We start from the raw sequence: 16,373 nt of genomic DNA, 5'->3' as shown, positions 1-16,373 counted from the left end.
AAAAAACCACACAAATTTGTTGACTTAATATTGTATGATCCAAGGGAGCAGTTATTCTGTGGAAGTTTTAGAATTTACTCTCCATTTACTTCACTTGTATACATAGCTGACCTCTGAATATGAGTCTGAATTGTGTGGGCTTCTCTACTGACAGATTTAGCCAACTACAAGTATCAGGTGAAGGCAACTAAAAGTACCTGAGCATTGCTAGGTTGTAGTTCAAGAATCAACTGTATTTTAAGTTCCTAAAAATTCTCAAAAAAAAAAAAAAAACCTCTAACAGAGAATGAACAATTGTTCCAGGGTGTTCTCAGGTTTAAACTGCTTTTGTATAATGGCTGTAGTTACTTAACAGTGACAAGAATGTACTTCGGTCTTTTTTTTTTTTTTTTTTTTTTTTGGTTTTTGGGCCACACCCTGTAACGCTCAGGGGTTACTCCTGGCTATGCGCTCAGAAGTCGCTCCTGGCTTGGGGGACCATATGGGACGCCGGGGGATCGAACCGCGGTCCGTCCAAGGCTAGCGCAGGCAAGGCAGGCACCTTACCTCTTTGCGCCACCGCCCGGCCCCTGTACTTCGGTCTTAAGGCTCAGACCTTACATGCTCTGTCACCACCAGAGCACAACTGGTTGATCTTCCCTACCTAGAGGTTCAATGCAGACACAGTTTTCTCATCAGCAATGGGTTTGACCCTACCAACAGCAGCCCCCAAAGGAATTCCAAGAGCTTTACACTTTAGTCTATAATTTTCCCATGTGTTTTTGGTTTTTAAAAAAGTTTCCTTCTGGGGAAAGGAAAGTAAGGTGTGGAGGTAAGGCATGGAGGTAAGGCGTTTACCTTTCATGCAGAAGGTCATCAGTTTGAATCCCGGCGTCCCATATGGTCCCCCGTGCCTGCCAGGAGCAATTTCTGAGCACGGAGTCAAGAAAAACCCCTGAGCACTGCCGGGTGTGACCCAAAAATCACAAAAAAAAAAAAAAAAAAAAAAGTTTCCTTCTTCTCTGAGTAAAACTAAGATTCCAGAGAGATGTCATGTTTGTCCTTTGGCTCTCTATACCTAAAAACTCAAGGTGAAAATCTCATTTTGAGAAAAACATTACAGACTCCCAACATTCTAGTGACTGCCTTTGCATCCTCTAAAATATTACGCCTTGGAAAATCATTGGAAATCTATGACAGAAAAATAGCACCTTCATACATCACTAGTGCTTAAGTGCACCTGTAAAATGATTTCAGCTAATTTAACATTCACATTTTAAGGAATGTCAAAATTTAAAAACCACATCATCGTGTATCAAAGCAAATCTTGTAAAGCCTATGAATGAAATTCCACTTTTCTCCCAAGATAAAGCAGGATGTTAGAATACTTGACACTCGACTAATAACTCAAAGGAATGCCTAAAATATGCTTCAATGCTGTGACAGGATCAACGATCCTGTTAACACCAGGTACAGTAACACTGTTGTACAACAATGCTAATCCTGGCTGTTTCTTACAAAACTCTCAGGTTCTACATTGTGCATCTATAAACTCCATCTCCACTGTCCTCTGACCTATTCTTCCCCCCTAGCCAGTTCCACCTAAACAATGATTTCTGTCAGGCAATTCCATCAAATGAACCACAGTCCCACAGTGTTCACCCAGGTGGACATTTTATCTGCAACCGTAGTTGCAGTGAGCAAGATAAATAGAACTAAACCTATAGCAGCCTCACTTCTCAAGCTCCTGGTACTAAGTTATCACTTCACTCCACACAATCACGTCATCAGTTCTTAAAAAAAAAAAAAAATACTACCAGAATCTTAACTCAATGAAATAAGTCAGAGGGAGAGAGATAGACGCAGAATAGTCTCCCTCATCTATGGGTTTTAAGAAAAATAAAAGACATTTTTGCAATAATTCTCAGAGACAAAGAGAGGAGAGCTGGAAGGTCCAGCTCACGACATGAAGCTCACCACAAAGAATGGTGAATGCAGTTCGAGAAATAACTGCACTGAGAACTACCATAACAATGTGAGTGAATGAATGAGGGAAGTAGAAAGCCTGTCTAGAGTACAGGCAGGGGTGGGGTGGGGAGGAGGGAGATCTGGGACATTGGTGATGGGAATGTTGCACTGGTGACAGGGGGGGGGGGGGTTCTTGACATGACTGAAACCCAACTACAATTGTATTTGTAATCAAGATGTTTAAATAAAGAAATTAATTAAAAAAAAACTTAACTCAGGATTAACACCAGGATTACCACCAGATAATGCCCAATCCACACCTCCAAAATGATGGTGAGTTGGGGGTTTGGAGGGAGGCTGAGAACTGGGCGTCATGAGGCCAGGGGGTTGGAAGGGGGGGGTGGCTTATTCAAGGCCTGGCAGTGGGCAGCAGGCGGCCATTTTCCTCACGGCCCTCTTCTTCCACTCTCCACAACTCACCTGGAGCCCCCGACCCAATTCATCTCTGTAACTCTTCCGAGGGAGAAGGCCCTGAGCCTGGATTCTAGTAGCCCCGACTGCCCCTTTTTCAGTGGCTGGCTTGAGGAGTCGCAGGAAATCACCTTCCTCGAAGGCCTGGCACAGGTGCTGAAAAGCCCACAGAATGTTTCCGCCAGGAAATGCCAGACTGACTGCTGATAGGCCCACGCGGTGCTCCCATGATGCACTGCTGCCTGATACTGGTTGCTGATTGGTCCACTAGGCGCTCTCAACAGGCACTGCGGCTCCAGAACGGAAACGCTCACTAGACGCTCCCAACAGGCATTGCGGCCCCAGTGCTGCTAGGCCCACTAGGAGCTTTGGGAAGTCGAGGGAGGGGACGCCTCATTGGAACTCTGGACGCCACATCTGTCAAGTCCTATGATTGGCCCTTAACAGTCATTGACCAACGCCAAACTTGGGGGGAAAACGGAGGTGATACACGGTGCCTCTGACAGATCCTGACTTAGACCCCAAGTCCTCACTATACCAGCCCAAGAGGACCCTTGGTGCAAGCTGTCACCCCTGGCCAAACTCCAGGCAAGTGCCAGAGTGCATCTTGGTGGGCAGGGAGGCAGCACCCCAGCCACTGCCACCCTGGGCATGGGACCCCATTCTCTCTCAGACTGATAGCAGAGCATCAGGCCCTGCCCTCACCCCCAGCAAGACCCTCTGCATGGAAAAGTGGGGAGCCAGTGAGCACAGTCCCAGAGAGCTCAACTGATCTACATCCACAGGGGCGAGTACAGCAGAGCAATCCATCTCTCTTCTTCAGTGAGACCCCCTCCTACTACTCCCCCAGACTCTAAACCTCCCTCCTCAGGGAGATTTCTCCCCACAAATACACATTTGACTTGGTTGTCAGCCCAATGCCCTTGCCCTCCTCTTCATAAAAGTCCACCTTTAGGCCCCACCTTAGGAACTGTTTGAGTTTTCCCCACTGAGTGCATCTCCAGTGATAGTTCTTAATCCCAAATAAACACGCCGCCTTAAAATTCTGATGTTCAGGTTAGCATTCCAAATAAATGCACACAAACACACACACACACACACACACACACACACACACACACACACCAGTTGCCATAATTGTTTTCTTGATTGAATCTGAGGAACAGCCTGTGCTTTCAAATGTAATACATGTTCTATCAAATCACTGGACAATAATACTTCCAACCAGGTTCTGCTCTAGATCTAGAGTGGGCATTTTGTTTAATAATAGAAATAGGGCCCGGAGAGATAGCACAGCGGTGTTTGCCTTGCAAGCAGCCGATCCAGGACCAAAGGTGGTTGGTTCGAATCCCGGTGTCCCATATGGTCTCCCATGCCTGCCAGGAGCTATTTCTGAGCAGACAGCCAGGAGTAACCCCTGAGCAATGCCGGGTGTGGCCCAAAAAACAAAAATAATAATAATAATAATAATAATAATAATAATAATAGACCCCAGCTTTGTTTGTTGAATTCACTAAATTATATCTGTTATTAGTTTGCATTAGGACCAACTGAATTCATCTTTTTTTTGTTTGTTTGTTTTTTGTTTTTGTTTTTCCCCCCCCAGACCTGTTTTTTGTTTTTGGGCCACACCTGGTGATGCTCAGAGGTTACTTCTGGCTATGTCCTCAGAAGTAGCTCCTGGCTCAGGGGACCATATGGGACACCAGGGGATTGAACCGTGGTTTGTCCTAGGCTAGAGCATACAAGGCAGACACCTTACTGCTTGTGCCACCGCTCCAGCCACTAATTCAGCATTTTAGAATAGATTCGTCTTTGGCATAGAGTAGGTGGTGGCACGTAGCCAAAGCAGAAGCAGTGGCCCTTTATATTGTTCTTTCCTGTCCTCACCATCTTAACACAGCTATAAAGTGGTCATAATTACCTGGAAGGGAAAATGGTTTCTTATCAAATCTTACCTAAAATCTTACCAAAATCTTAACAAAATTTTACCTATCCACTTTGACAGTATCATTGAGTAGCCAACTATTTTCACTCCTGAATATAAAAATTTGAGAGACTAGAGAAATAGAAAAGCAGATGATTAAGCAGGATTCTATCTCCAGAAACCCACGTGGTTCCCTGAACTCCACCAGGAGTGCTCTCTGAGTGCAAATTCATGAATAATCCCTGAACACTGCCCAAAAATAGGCCCCCAAATATAAAAAAGAAAATAGAAATTTTATGATTGATTTTATTATGTATTTCAAGGTACAAAATTATCCCCTTTCTAAACAAATATATGCAAAGTTGAGAAATTTTATAAAAAATTCGTCTGAAAAAAAGGGGGGGCTGGAGAGATAGCATGAAGGTAAGGTGTTTTTCTTGCATGCAGAAGGATGGTGGTTCAAATCCCGGCATTCCATATGGTCCCCTGAGACTACCAGGAGCAATTTCTGAGTATAGCCAGGAGTGGCCCCTGAGCACTGCCGGGTGTGACCAAAAAAAAAAAAAAAAAAAAAAAAGAAATTTGTCTGAATTCAATCAAAGTAACTTTTTTTGGGGGGGGGGCACACCGGCATTGCTCAGGGGTTGCTCCTGGCTCTATTCTCAAGAAATCGCTCCTGGCAGGCTGGGGGACCATATGGGATGCCAGGATTTGAACCACCATCTTTCTGCATGCAAGGCAAACATCCTACCTCCATGTTATCTTTCCGGCCCCCAAAGTAACATTTTATTTGCTCTCATTGCACCCTGCCTATATAGAAAGAAAGAAAGAAAGAAAGAAAGAAAGAAAGAAAGGAAGGAAGGAAGGAAGGAAGGAAGGAAGGAAGGAAGGAAGGAAGGAAGGAAGGAAGGAAGGAAGGAAGGAAGGAAGGAAGGAAGGAAAGAAAGAAAGAAAGAAAGAAAGAAAGAAAGAAAGAAAGAAAGAAAGAAAGAAAGAAAGAAAGAAAGAAAGAAAGAAAGAAAGAAGAAAGAAAAAGAAAGAAAGAAAGAAAGAAAACTGTCTTGATATTCTTAGTTTCTTCCAATTCTAATGGCCCATCATTGTCCTAGCCTCTGGAATTCTCCTGCAGCCTTCTCTGAAGGCTTGAGCCTGGTCTCAACTGCGGAGTTGAGTCCTGACTCTTGGGTGGTATAGTGGGAGTATCTCAATTGTTCTAGTTAGCTCAACACTAAGGGAACAACTCCATAGCAAGTCAGATGACACTGACCTTCTCCCCAGTTCCACTGACTGACCTTTAACCTTCTTTGACCACAGTTCTGCTAACCACATGTCTAGCTGGATTATCTTCTTCATACCTAGTTCCCCATTCTGATCACTAAATGCTTGTTCCTTTATCATGAAGTAATTGACCTTTCTACAACTAAGAGCAAAGCTGTTCTTGGATTGCCATGATAGAGCTCTCTGAGACCAGTGACCCACTGCCTCTTCCTTCCCTGACAGCACTATCCCAGGACAGTGATCCATTCTCCCTTCTAATAGCATTGCTATAGGCCAGAGATGCAAACTCTGAGCCTCACCTGCCTGCTGCTTTGTGACCCTTGCATTCCTCGATGTACCCCCTTCTGCCTTGCCAAACAATCAATGCATTAGTTTGGTTCTGGCCTCCATGTATCAGAAGAAATGATATACAGAATCAAAATACATAAATACAAGGCAGCATCATTCTGACACGAAAAGCATGAATTTAGGACTTAAAAATACTTAAATATGGGACCAGAGAGGTGGCGCTAGAGGTAAGGTGTCTGCCTTGCAAGCGATAGCCAATGGATCCCCCAGCGTCCCATATGGTTCCCCTTCCCAAGCCAGGGGCAATTTCTGAGTGCTTAGCGAGGAGTAACCCCTGAGCATCAAATGGGTGTGGCCCCAAAAAATACTTAAATGTAATTTCTAAAGCAATGTGGCTAGTCATCAGAGAGAAGCAGAAATTTGCTAGTGGTTTAATTTCTATATACGCTGAAGTGATCCATACATCTGAAGAAAGATGTGATGATTCTTGGACTTGATTTAGATAATAGGGATAGAGTCGCTGTTAAAGTTTTAAAAAATTGTTTATGGTGGTTTGGCGAGATAGTTCAGCAGGGAGAATAATTGCCTTCCACTTGGTCAAACCAGACTTGATTCCCAGCGCCCACTAAGGTCCCCTGAGCCAGGAGTAAGCCCTGAGTACCTCTAGGTGTGACCCAAGCACCCTATAAATTGTTAATGGAAATGAGACTAGTATTTTATACTCCGTGAACTGAATAATGAAGATCTTTGCAAGCAGTGATGGGTTGTATCTTCTACCAGGCAAATTCTGGGAGGTGATGTTGCCAATGATGATTATGTTTTGGCTGCCTTACCCACCATTCTCTCCAATGTGGTTTAAAGCCTCTGACCACAAGAACAGAAATGAGCGTGACTGTGTTCTAGTAAAACTTGAATACAAATAAAAAGTCGCGTGCCACATGATATTCTTTAGATATATCTTCAGCCAGTTGAAAATGTAAAAGCCATACTTAGCTAAAGCGCCATATTAAAATAACGGTATATACATTTTTTTGTTTTGTTTATGAGTCACACCCGCCAGTGCTCAGAGGTTGCTCCTGGCTCTATGCTCAGAAATCACCCCCGGCAGGCACAGGGGACCATATGGGATGCCGGGATTTGAACCAACGACCTTCTGCATGAAAGGCAAAATGCCTTACCTCCATGCTATCTCTCCGGTCCCGGTATATACATTTTAATTTCAGAATTCTGGTTAGAGTCCGTTTACTCTAGACTTACCTCACCAAAAATAAGTTATTTATGACCTCCTTATCCTAAAACAACCCAAAAAGTAAAAGTTGGAATACTCTCATCCTTGCCCTTAAAAAAATGCCCTTACTATGTTTAACAACAACAACAACAACAACAACATGCAGGCTCCATGTAAACCCTCCAGAAGGATTGTAAACAACTTCTAATACTCCTGTTTGTTTTGTTTGTAATCTCCCCGTTAAGTCTAAACAAAACATTGGAAAAAAAAGACAAGAAATCGTTAACAGGAAAGAAAGAGTCCTGCGGAAGTTCCTTTAATCCTCCGCGCCCTTCTGGATGCGTTCCTGGGAGGAGAGGTAGGGAGACCGCTAACTTGTCTTGGCAGAGCAGCTGCAGTTCTGGAGAGTAAAGCTCACGGCCTGGCCTCGCAAGACGCGACAGTTAGGAGGCTGGCAGGGACGACAGAGAATCTCTGTGTCTGGAGACCTGCGTTCACTTGCAATGAATCCCCCTTCTCCCCACTTTTGCCAGCTGGGGACTTGGAGCGAAATCTGGGTGTCGGGGGCGGCCGAACAGACCAACCACTCGCGACCGAGTCCTCTAGGATCCACCCACTGCCTTCTCCAGCCCCTTTCTCAGCTCCTCCTCCGGCTCCTCCCCAGCCTCCGAGCCTCCGAAGCAGTCGGGAGCCCGGCGCCCCTCTCCGACGCGTGCCAACCCTGAGTCCGGGGTTGGCCGCGCGCGCTCTGCTCCTTTCCTCTTCTCCCTTCTCCTCTCCTCTCCAACCAGGACCTCTCCAAACCCAGGCGCCCGGAATGTGACTCGCTGCTCTGTGCTCGTTTGCAGGTGCAGACAGACGCTCCGGGGCCCGACTGCAGACCGGACTGCGGCGCGCGCGGAGAGTGCAGAGCCGGGCAGGAGCGCACCGGGATGCGCGTCTGAGACGCGCGGCCCCGAAACGCAGCGGGACGTCCCCGGGGGCAGCCGCCCGGACAAGGCCATGGCGTGAGTCTACCGGGGATTCCCGCAGGAGGCCCCTCCGCGCCCGGTGCCCGGAGACCCGGGGATGTCACGCATGCTGAGCGCGGCCGCCGGCCGGGTGCGCGGGGCCCGGTGGAGCACTGCCCGGAGGGCCGCCTGCTTGGTGGCCACGGCGTACGCGCTCAAGACTCTGTACCCGGTGCTCAGCAGACGGTGCCAGCCGTGCCACCGCAGCGGCGATGAGGCCACGGCTCGCCCTGCTGCTGTTTCTGCTGCGGGAGACCCGGGAATACCGCACTGCGCCCGGGCCACGCGCGGGAAACCCACGCCGGGCGTGAACGCCGAGTTTTTCCAGCAGCTGCTGGAACTTCGCAAGATCCTCTTCCCCCGGCTCGTGACGACCGAGACGGGCTGGCTGTGCCTCCACTCGGTGGCCCTGGTGTCCAGGACCTTCTTGTCCATCTACGTGGCTGGCTTGGATGGGAAGATCGTCAAAAGCATCGTGGAGAAGAAGCCGCGGAGCTTCCTCTTCAAGCTCATCAAATGGCTCATGATCGCCATCCCCGCCACCTTCGTCAACAGTGCCATCCGCTATCTCGAGTGCAAGCTGGCCCTGGCCTTCCGGACGCGCCTGGTGGCCCACGCCTACGAGACCTACTTCACGGACCAGACCTACTACAAGGTGGTGAACATGGACACCAGGCTGGCCAACCCCGATCAGTCCCTCACCGAGGACATCCTGGTGTTCTCGCAGTCCGTGGCCCACCTCTACTCCAACCTCACCAAGCCCATCCTGGACGTCATCCTGACCTCCTACACCCTCATCCAGACGGCCACGTCCAGGGGGGCGAGCCCCATCGGGCCCACCCTGCTCGCCGGCCTGGTGGTCTACACCACTGCCAAAGTGCTCAGAGCTTGCTCGCCTCGCTTCGGGAAGCTGGTGGCCGAGGAGGCGCACAGGAAGGGCTACCTGCGCTATGTGCACTCCAGAATCATTGCCAACGTGGAGGAAATCGCCTTCTACCGGGGTCACAAGGTACGGTGTGGGCACAGGGTCCGAGCCCCTGCTGGTCGGTGGTGATGCGCTTTCAGCAGATCTGGATATCCTAGCCGCAGAGTGCCAAGACAGGCCTCACTTGTCCTTTAGCACAGCCAATTAAGGACCAGAATCTCTTAAGGCTTTAGGAGTACTCGAAAAACAATCACCTGGGGCCAGAGAGATAGCATGGAGGTAAGGCGTTTGCATTGCGTGCAGAAGGTCGATGGTTCGAATCCCGGCATCCCATATAGTCCCCTGAGCTTGCCAGGAGCGATTTCTGAGCGTAGAGCCAGGAGTAGCCCCTGAGCACTGCTGGGTGTGACACAAAAAAAAAAAAACAAAAACAAAACAACAACAACAAAAAACAATCACCTTTACTTCAGGGAGCCAAAGAGACCCAAATTATCTCCAAGCATTTTCTTAAAACCTGCGTCCTGACCAGGTAGTGGTCCTAGAGTGACTTAAAGAAACATATTTGGAAGCCGAGGGAGCACATCTGCTTGCTCAAGCCACGCCTGAGTGGGATTCTCTGGTTTTCCTAGACGACACCTGTACTTATGTGGGGAATGCACTTGGGATGTCTTTGCAGCCTGTCCAATAAGGAGCACTCACCGACCATCCTCAGCAGGGGAGTGTCCCATTCATAACTGCTTTTAGATAATGTTCAGCCAAAATGTCCAAGAAAGGGTAATGCACAAAAAGCCAACTTTGAGGGAAGAATTAAGATTAGAAAAGAAAAGAGTGAGAAGGCCCTGAAATGTTTTTTTTTGGGTGGGGGGTAATGGGGAGAAGAGGGAAGGGGCTACCACACCAGTGGTGCTTAGAGGTCACTCCTGGCTAAAATGTTATTTTTAACTATTAATGATTTTTAACATTTAAACAGTTTCTGAAAATAGTTAACCTAATTATAGACACCTGCAGTGCAGGAAACTCACTTCGGGCAGTGAGATGGATAGGAACTGGAAAGTGATGCATCAGAAATCTTTGGAAAAATGACTTGGCGAATGAAATATTAATGCATTTCAATGTGGGAGATGCTGTTTTAATTACCAAGCAGTTTTATTTAATTGTTAAGGCATCAGTGATTATAAAAAATTCATAGTAGTACCAATCTGAAGAAGAAAAATGAGTGTCTATTTAGAACTTTGACTTTGAGTTGGCCTCATATGTTCCATTAATCACATTGATTTATCAATCCTGGCTCCTATGGGTGATGTAAAGTGTGATGTGTTACATGTAGGGTTCTCACTCAGACAAAATTGAGTCCATCAGAAAGTGGAGTCTTGTAACATCTATGCCCTCATTGAGCTAATGCTCAGAGACCCTCAGTGTAATTAGGATGAGTTTCTGTATTGTTTATTCACATCTTATAAAATATAACTATTGTGAACATACTAAAGAAAACTTTGAGATCATAGTTATAAATCACCAATGTTTTATTATATTTCATGAACATCATATTCATTGAATATCTTTCACTTTTCAATGATACAGGTGTGAGCAAAACTAAATAATACCTCATTATGATAGTAATTCATACTCATTTGTTCTATACTAATGCAGCCATTTATGTATATCTCTATGTATATATATATATATATTATTTAAAAAAAGAGCACTCAGGGGCCAGAGATATAGTACAGTGGATAGGGTGTTTGCCTTGTATGTGGTCATCCCAAGTTCAGTTTTCATTATTCGATATGGAATCCTGAGTCCACCAAGAGTGATTCCTGAGTGTAGAACCAGAAGCAACTCCTGAGCACCACTGGTGTAGCTCAAAAGCCAAACAAACATTATTTTAAAAAGCTCTCAGACACCTTCTGATAGTAATCTATGTTGATTTGTCCTATACTAAGGCTAAATATATATATTTATATATATACTAAATATATATCTATATATATATACTATAAAAGAAAGTCCTAGACATGCACATTCTTCATTTCTATATTTCTTGCTAGACTTAATCTCTCCTCCTCCCTAGGTGGAAATGAAGCAACTCCAAAAAAGTTACAAAGCTTTAGCGGATCAGATGAACCTCATTTTGTACAAGCGTTTGTGGTACATCATGATAGAGCAGTTCTTGATGAAATATGTTTGGAGCTGCAGTGGACTCATTATGGTGGCCGTGCCTATTATCACCGCCACCGGCTTTGCAGATGGAGGTAATGACACTTCTTCTCAAGCTCAAATATGTGTTTAAGATGATATCTCTTTAAGGTGATGAAGGCATTGCTGTGTGTGATGTGAGTGGAAATGTGTAGTTATTCTTCGGTAGCAACTAGAGGTCAGAAGCAGTGTCAGGCTTTAGTTGTGTCTTTAAGGACAGCAGGGCAGAAGGTTTCTTGGAACTCCAAAGACCTTCCAGATGTCCAGAAATTTGATTCGAGTGTTTCTGGGAGTGGATAATAAATGCTTTTAATTATATCGCCTAATATGGAGTTATTCTATGATGTCTATTTAGCTGAGCACAAATTAAACCTTTAAAAAGAGATAATATTGAGGTTAAAGTGTACACTTTGCATGTGGCTGGCCCTGGTGTGATCCCTAGCACCACAGGATCTCAGATTATTTCTAAGTATCATCCCAGAACCCCTGAGCAGCTCCAGTAGCCCCCAAGCACCATCAGAGTGGTTCCGATGATCCCCGATACTTATAGGCTGGTGCAGCAAAGCATCTTCCAGTCCTGAGTGGAACCCCAATCCTATTGTCCAGGAATCACCAGAAGGTGCCCTGCCCTCTGAGCACCACTGGGGAATCCTGTCCCATCCCCCTGCCTCAGTGCCAGGGCTGTGATATAGGCTCTCCCCCACCCCATGCTGTGAGCCACAGACCTGCACTGTTCCTGCATTGTTCTCTCTCTGTCTCTCTCTCTTTCCTCACTCCTCTCATGGAACAGCCTAGGTTTGCCCTGAACACTACAGAACAAACTAGGAAGAGTGTTCCTGAGAACACTTGCCTTCCTGGCACATAAGGGTGGGGGGTGACCTCTTGGTATCACATGGACATGGGACCATCAAGTGGCAGGTTCCTAATTCTACTGTGTCACTGTCTCAGTGCCTTTTGCCGCCACTTACATCCATTGGAGTAATTAAAGAGATACAGGATGTTGTTAAAATGTGATGTAAAAGTTGAGATGGGAAGTTGGACCTTTAATGGCAGGGATGGCAGAATTCAGTGAAGAGCTGGTATATTCTGCTCTTCCTGCTCTTCCTTCTAAAATAGCCCTGCCACACTCTAAGTTCACCTACCCAAAGCCGGATAAAACAAGGAGTTAAATTGATGTGGACTACAGAGGGAGATTGTGCAGTTCTGTGCCACTCTGGCTTCGGCTCCTTCTGCCGTCTGGCTTAGTCATGTTAGATCCAATCTCTGCTTGCCAGTCTATAACCTAAGTACCATCAAGGCTCTCCTGGATTTACTAGAAGGACCATAAGGACAGAGATTCACCCTGGGCATTGCTGAGACCTGCCCACAGTCACTCCCCAGAAAACAAAAGGCAGCCTGCACAGTTGCACAGGACCCATAGTATCTCACTTGTTTGGTACAGAACTGGGCTTGACAGACACTATGGACAGTAAATGTCTGATCCAGTAAACGGCACACATCATTGGTATTAATATTTTGAAAGTGTTAGTGCTAAGCCCGGAGAGATAGCACAGCGGTGTTTGCCTTGCAAGCAGCCGATCCAGGACCTAAGGTGGTTGGTTCGAATCCCGGTGTCCCATATGGTCCCCCGTGCCTGGCAGGAGCTATTTCTGAGCAGACAGCCAGGAGTAACCCCTGAGAACCGCTGGGTGTGGCCCAAAAGCAAAAAAAAAAAAAAAAAAAAAAAGAAAAGAAAAGAAAAAGAAAAAAGAAAGTGTTAGTGCTTGGCCCAATTCTTAGAAAAATGTCCATTAAATTTGAGTCATTCTTATCCTAAAGTTCAATTTTAGAGATTTAGACTGATTGATTAATATTTGGTACTTATATCAAATATATCCCACAACCAGTTTCATAGTGTGACTTGCCAAAATGGAATGTTGTTTTTTATATTTATATTCTAAAGCATCATTAAAAAAATTTTGTTACATGATGAACCAGGGATTTGACTCAAAGAGCTGAAGCATATGCTTTGCGTAGGGATGGCATGGGTTTGAACTCCAAAACTGCATGATCCCCTGAGCACTGCTGGAAACAAGCCCTGAACAACAGGTTAGCAGTAGTCTCTTAACACAGAAGGTTGTGACCCCAATCAAAGTCCACATTTAAAAAAATGCATCAATACTATTTTTAGATATAATCCTTTCGTGATGAGATAAAATAAGCTGCTTTTCCCCCCAAAGATTATTAGAGAAGAACAGACACAAAACTATGAGCTTAAGATCCATATCAGAAAAAGATTCTTGATAAGATTACTGGGTAATCATGATGATAAAGTTAAGTATTCATAATAAAGTACATGAATTTTTTTTTGTGATGCAAGATAGTATTTATTGAACAAAATTTCGAAAACTGTGTTGTCAGAGGTCACAGAAGTGGGGAATGCAGGAGGTCAAGTCAATAGGAGTTTCCACCTCTGCTTCACGCACTGGTATTCCAAAGCTCAGGGAAATGCCTGGCCTAGCTCAGGTCAGTCCCAGTCTCAGCTCAGGTGCTCAACTTTATCACTTTCCCTCACAGAAAAGAGCTTCCGGAAAAGAAGGCAACATGGTAAAACAAGGAAGTTTATATAAACTTGTTTAGAAAGATGTGATGGGAGAGAAAGGGAGAAGTGTGTGTTTAGGAGAGAACACTAGCTTCTCCAGAGTGGAAACAGGGAAGCAAAAAAATAGAGATGCATGTTCAAGGGAGAACAAAGCTTTAAGAATGGGCCTATATGAATATTTTTAAAGATTCATATACAAAGAGTATTAGAACCACCCCAGTGACAAGATTATGGGTGCTTGTGTTCCTGCTTGAAAGCTCTGATCTTATTACAAAACCCTGGAGTATTCAGCACAAGACCAGAGAAAATGTAACTATTATTGGTGACAAATTAACCCCACAGGGGCCAGAAAGAAGTAAACAGTGTATGCAAAGACTAACAAGCTTCTTCTGTAGCTGATGTAATAAGGCATTTGAAAATAAATTCTTTAAATCCTGAAAAGACCATATTAAATTAAGGAAACCACATTAAAATGTTAGATGGAATAGTTGATAACAGTCGTGTCAGTACAAATAAATCCATGTATTTTTTAAAGACTTTTCAAATGAAAAATCGTCTATAAAAAAGCAAAATAGGAATTCCACAGAAGAATAAAACCAATGCAGCATTACATCCTTATTATGAGTCAATTTCAGCATGTTTTGTAATTTCTAAGTTACTATCTTTGTGTTTATAATGCTTACATGTAAGTGCTCACATATTTTACCTATTCTGACTTAACTAATGAAAACACACTTTTTTTTTCTTTTTGGGTCACACCCAGCTGCTCTCAGGGGTTATTCCTGGCTCTTTGCTAAGAAATCACTCCTGGTAGGCTCTGGGGACCATCTGGGATGCTGAGGATAGAACCCACGCTGGCCTCATGCAAGACAAACACCCTACCCGCTGTGCTCCAGCACCAAAACACTTATTTTGGTCAAGCAAAATAATTTAGTTTTTATAGATAAAGTTGGATTGTTATGTCTAAGACCTAAGCTCTTGGAACTATATTTCATTTTGTCTAGTCTTTGGTCTTAATTTACACTCATGTTTTAGTTGTCCCATGTGTTAGAAATAAACTAAGTGCATGATTCTATATATTTTAAGGCAAAATAGATGGGGAAATGTATAATAGAGGGAAGAAAGGCAAGTAAAAACAGAAAGGAAGGAAGGAAGAGAAGGAGGGAAGAAAAAGGAAGAGAAGGAGGAATGACAGGAAAGGAGGAAGGGAGAAAGGAGAAAGGGAGGAAGGAAGGGAGGGAGGAATGGAAGAAGAGATAGAAGAAGGGAAGAAGGGAGGGAGGGAGGGAGGAAAGAAAAGAAGAAAGAGAAGGAAAAAAGGAGGAAGGGAGGGAAGGAAAGAGGAAGTAAGGGAGGAAAGGAAGGACTAGGGACTGATCCCATTTCAGCATGTCCTGCACCTGGGTTGTACCTTAGCATATGCCTGGACCATCAGTGTTTAGCACATCATGGACCATCAAACCAGCAGAGCTCTCTGGTAGTGCAGCTAGATGTTTACATCACCATGCAGAGAAACAGCCCTTCACTGTGAGGTTAAACAGAGTGAACAAATATCAAAGTGGGCCTGTGGCCATTTGGAAATATTCATTTCTTCATTCATTTACATGGTTCTTTAAGACTTTAGAGAGCGTCTGTATAAGGCTCAGACCATCAAATTCATGTAAACAGTAAATTGAATGAATAAAGAGAATTGGATTATTGGTTGTAGCACTTCAGAAAATAGCCAGTACTAACATTGGGAGCATATTTGTGGGAGGGACAGGCCAGTGTGTGCTGGTTGGTCTTGTCCCTGGGGGCAGACTTCCGGAGCCAGTCTTTTGTTCTTTTACTCAACAGCATGCTCAGAGGAGACCAGAGTGCTTGCCCAGCTAGCCAGCCTTACTACTTGCCAAACAATCAGCCGAGGCACAGGCCCAGGCCCACTCTATACCCTTCTGCTTCATTCTACATCAGGTTATTGGAAATTCCTTCCTGGCCCCACTCCCCCTCACCATTCAGTGCAAGCCCTGTGGGGAATGAAGAACAAAGCCTCCTCGGTAGATCTTCAGGGAACTTGTGGGCACTGAGACTAACAGGGCTTCCAGGGATTCCTGCTCGAGGGAGTGAGTGCTTGAGGAAGAAATGGCCTGGCACAAACAGAAGGCGAGTCAATAAGTCAGCAGAATATGTATGTGTAGACACATGAGTCATAGCACTATGTGGAGCTGCAGGATAAGGGACAGGAACAGGAAGTACTGTGTGTGAGTCCAGGAATGGGGAACTGCATGTTTGGTGCTTCTGGGGAGATCAGGACTAGGTGCCTCATGTTTGTTGGTACTGAGGGAGTCAGGTAAGGGGTACTGTGTTTAGTGCTCCTGGGGAGACCAAGAACAGGTCAGCAGAGGGACATTCTGAGGGTCTTGCATTTGTGTGACAGGAGCTGTCCCAGAAGCCTTGGCTACTGTTCCAGTGGACATTATTTTCCAGACTGAGTCTGAAGTGTTGTGTTGCCTAGTTGTGAAAACAGGCGGTGGGAACTGGCA

At 45.2% G+C, this 16,373-nt stretch overlaps 2 protein-coding genes across 2 annotated transcripts in view; one reads left to right on the top strand and one right to left on the bottom strand.

Annotated features, from left to right (window-relative positions):
* C11H12orf40 (chromosome 11 C12orf40 homolog) overlaps positions 1-2,752 on the bottom strand; it is a 41,999-nt gene extending 39,247 nt beyond the window's left edge. The window contains exons 1-2 of the mRNA XM_049782873.1: positions 2,733-2,752; positions 2,428-2,574 (exon numbers count right to left, since the gene is read on the bottom strand). Of these exons, the coding sequence (XP_049638830.1) occupies positions 2,428-2,574; positions 2,733-2,752 (167 nt within the window). The remainder of the gene's footprint in view (positions 1-2,427; positions 2,575-2,732) is intronic.
* A 5,418-nt stretch (positions 2,753-8,170) lies between these two features.
* ABCD2 (ATP binding cassette subfamily D member 2) overlaps positions 8,171-16,373 on the top strand; it is a 35,229-nt gene continuing 27,026 nt past the window's right edge. The window contains exons 1-2 of the mRNA XM_049783802.1: positions 8,171-9,158; positions 11,146-11,326. Of these exons, the coding sequence (XP_049639759.1) occupies positions 8,208-9,158; positions 11,146-11,326 (1,132 nt within the window). The 5' untranslated portion in view covers positions 8,171-8,207. The remainder of the gene's footprint in view (positions 9,159-11,145; positions 11,327-16,373) is intronic.

This window comes from Suncus etruscus, chromosome 11, assembly GCF_024139225.1.
Source record: "Suncus etruscus isolate mSunEtr1 chromosome 11, mSunEtr1.pri.cur, whole genome shotgun sequence".
In the NCBI taxonomy this organism is placed as follows: domain Eukaryota; kingdom Metazoa; phylum Chordata; class Mammalia; order Eulipotyphla; family Soricidae; genus Suncus; species Suncus etruscus.
Note: the sequence above shows the minus strand (reverse complement) of the source record. Positions and strands in the feature narration are given on the sequence as shown.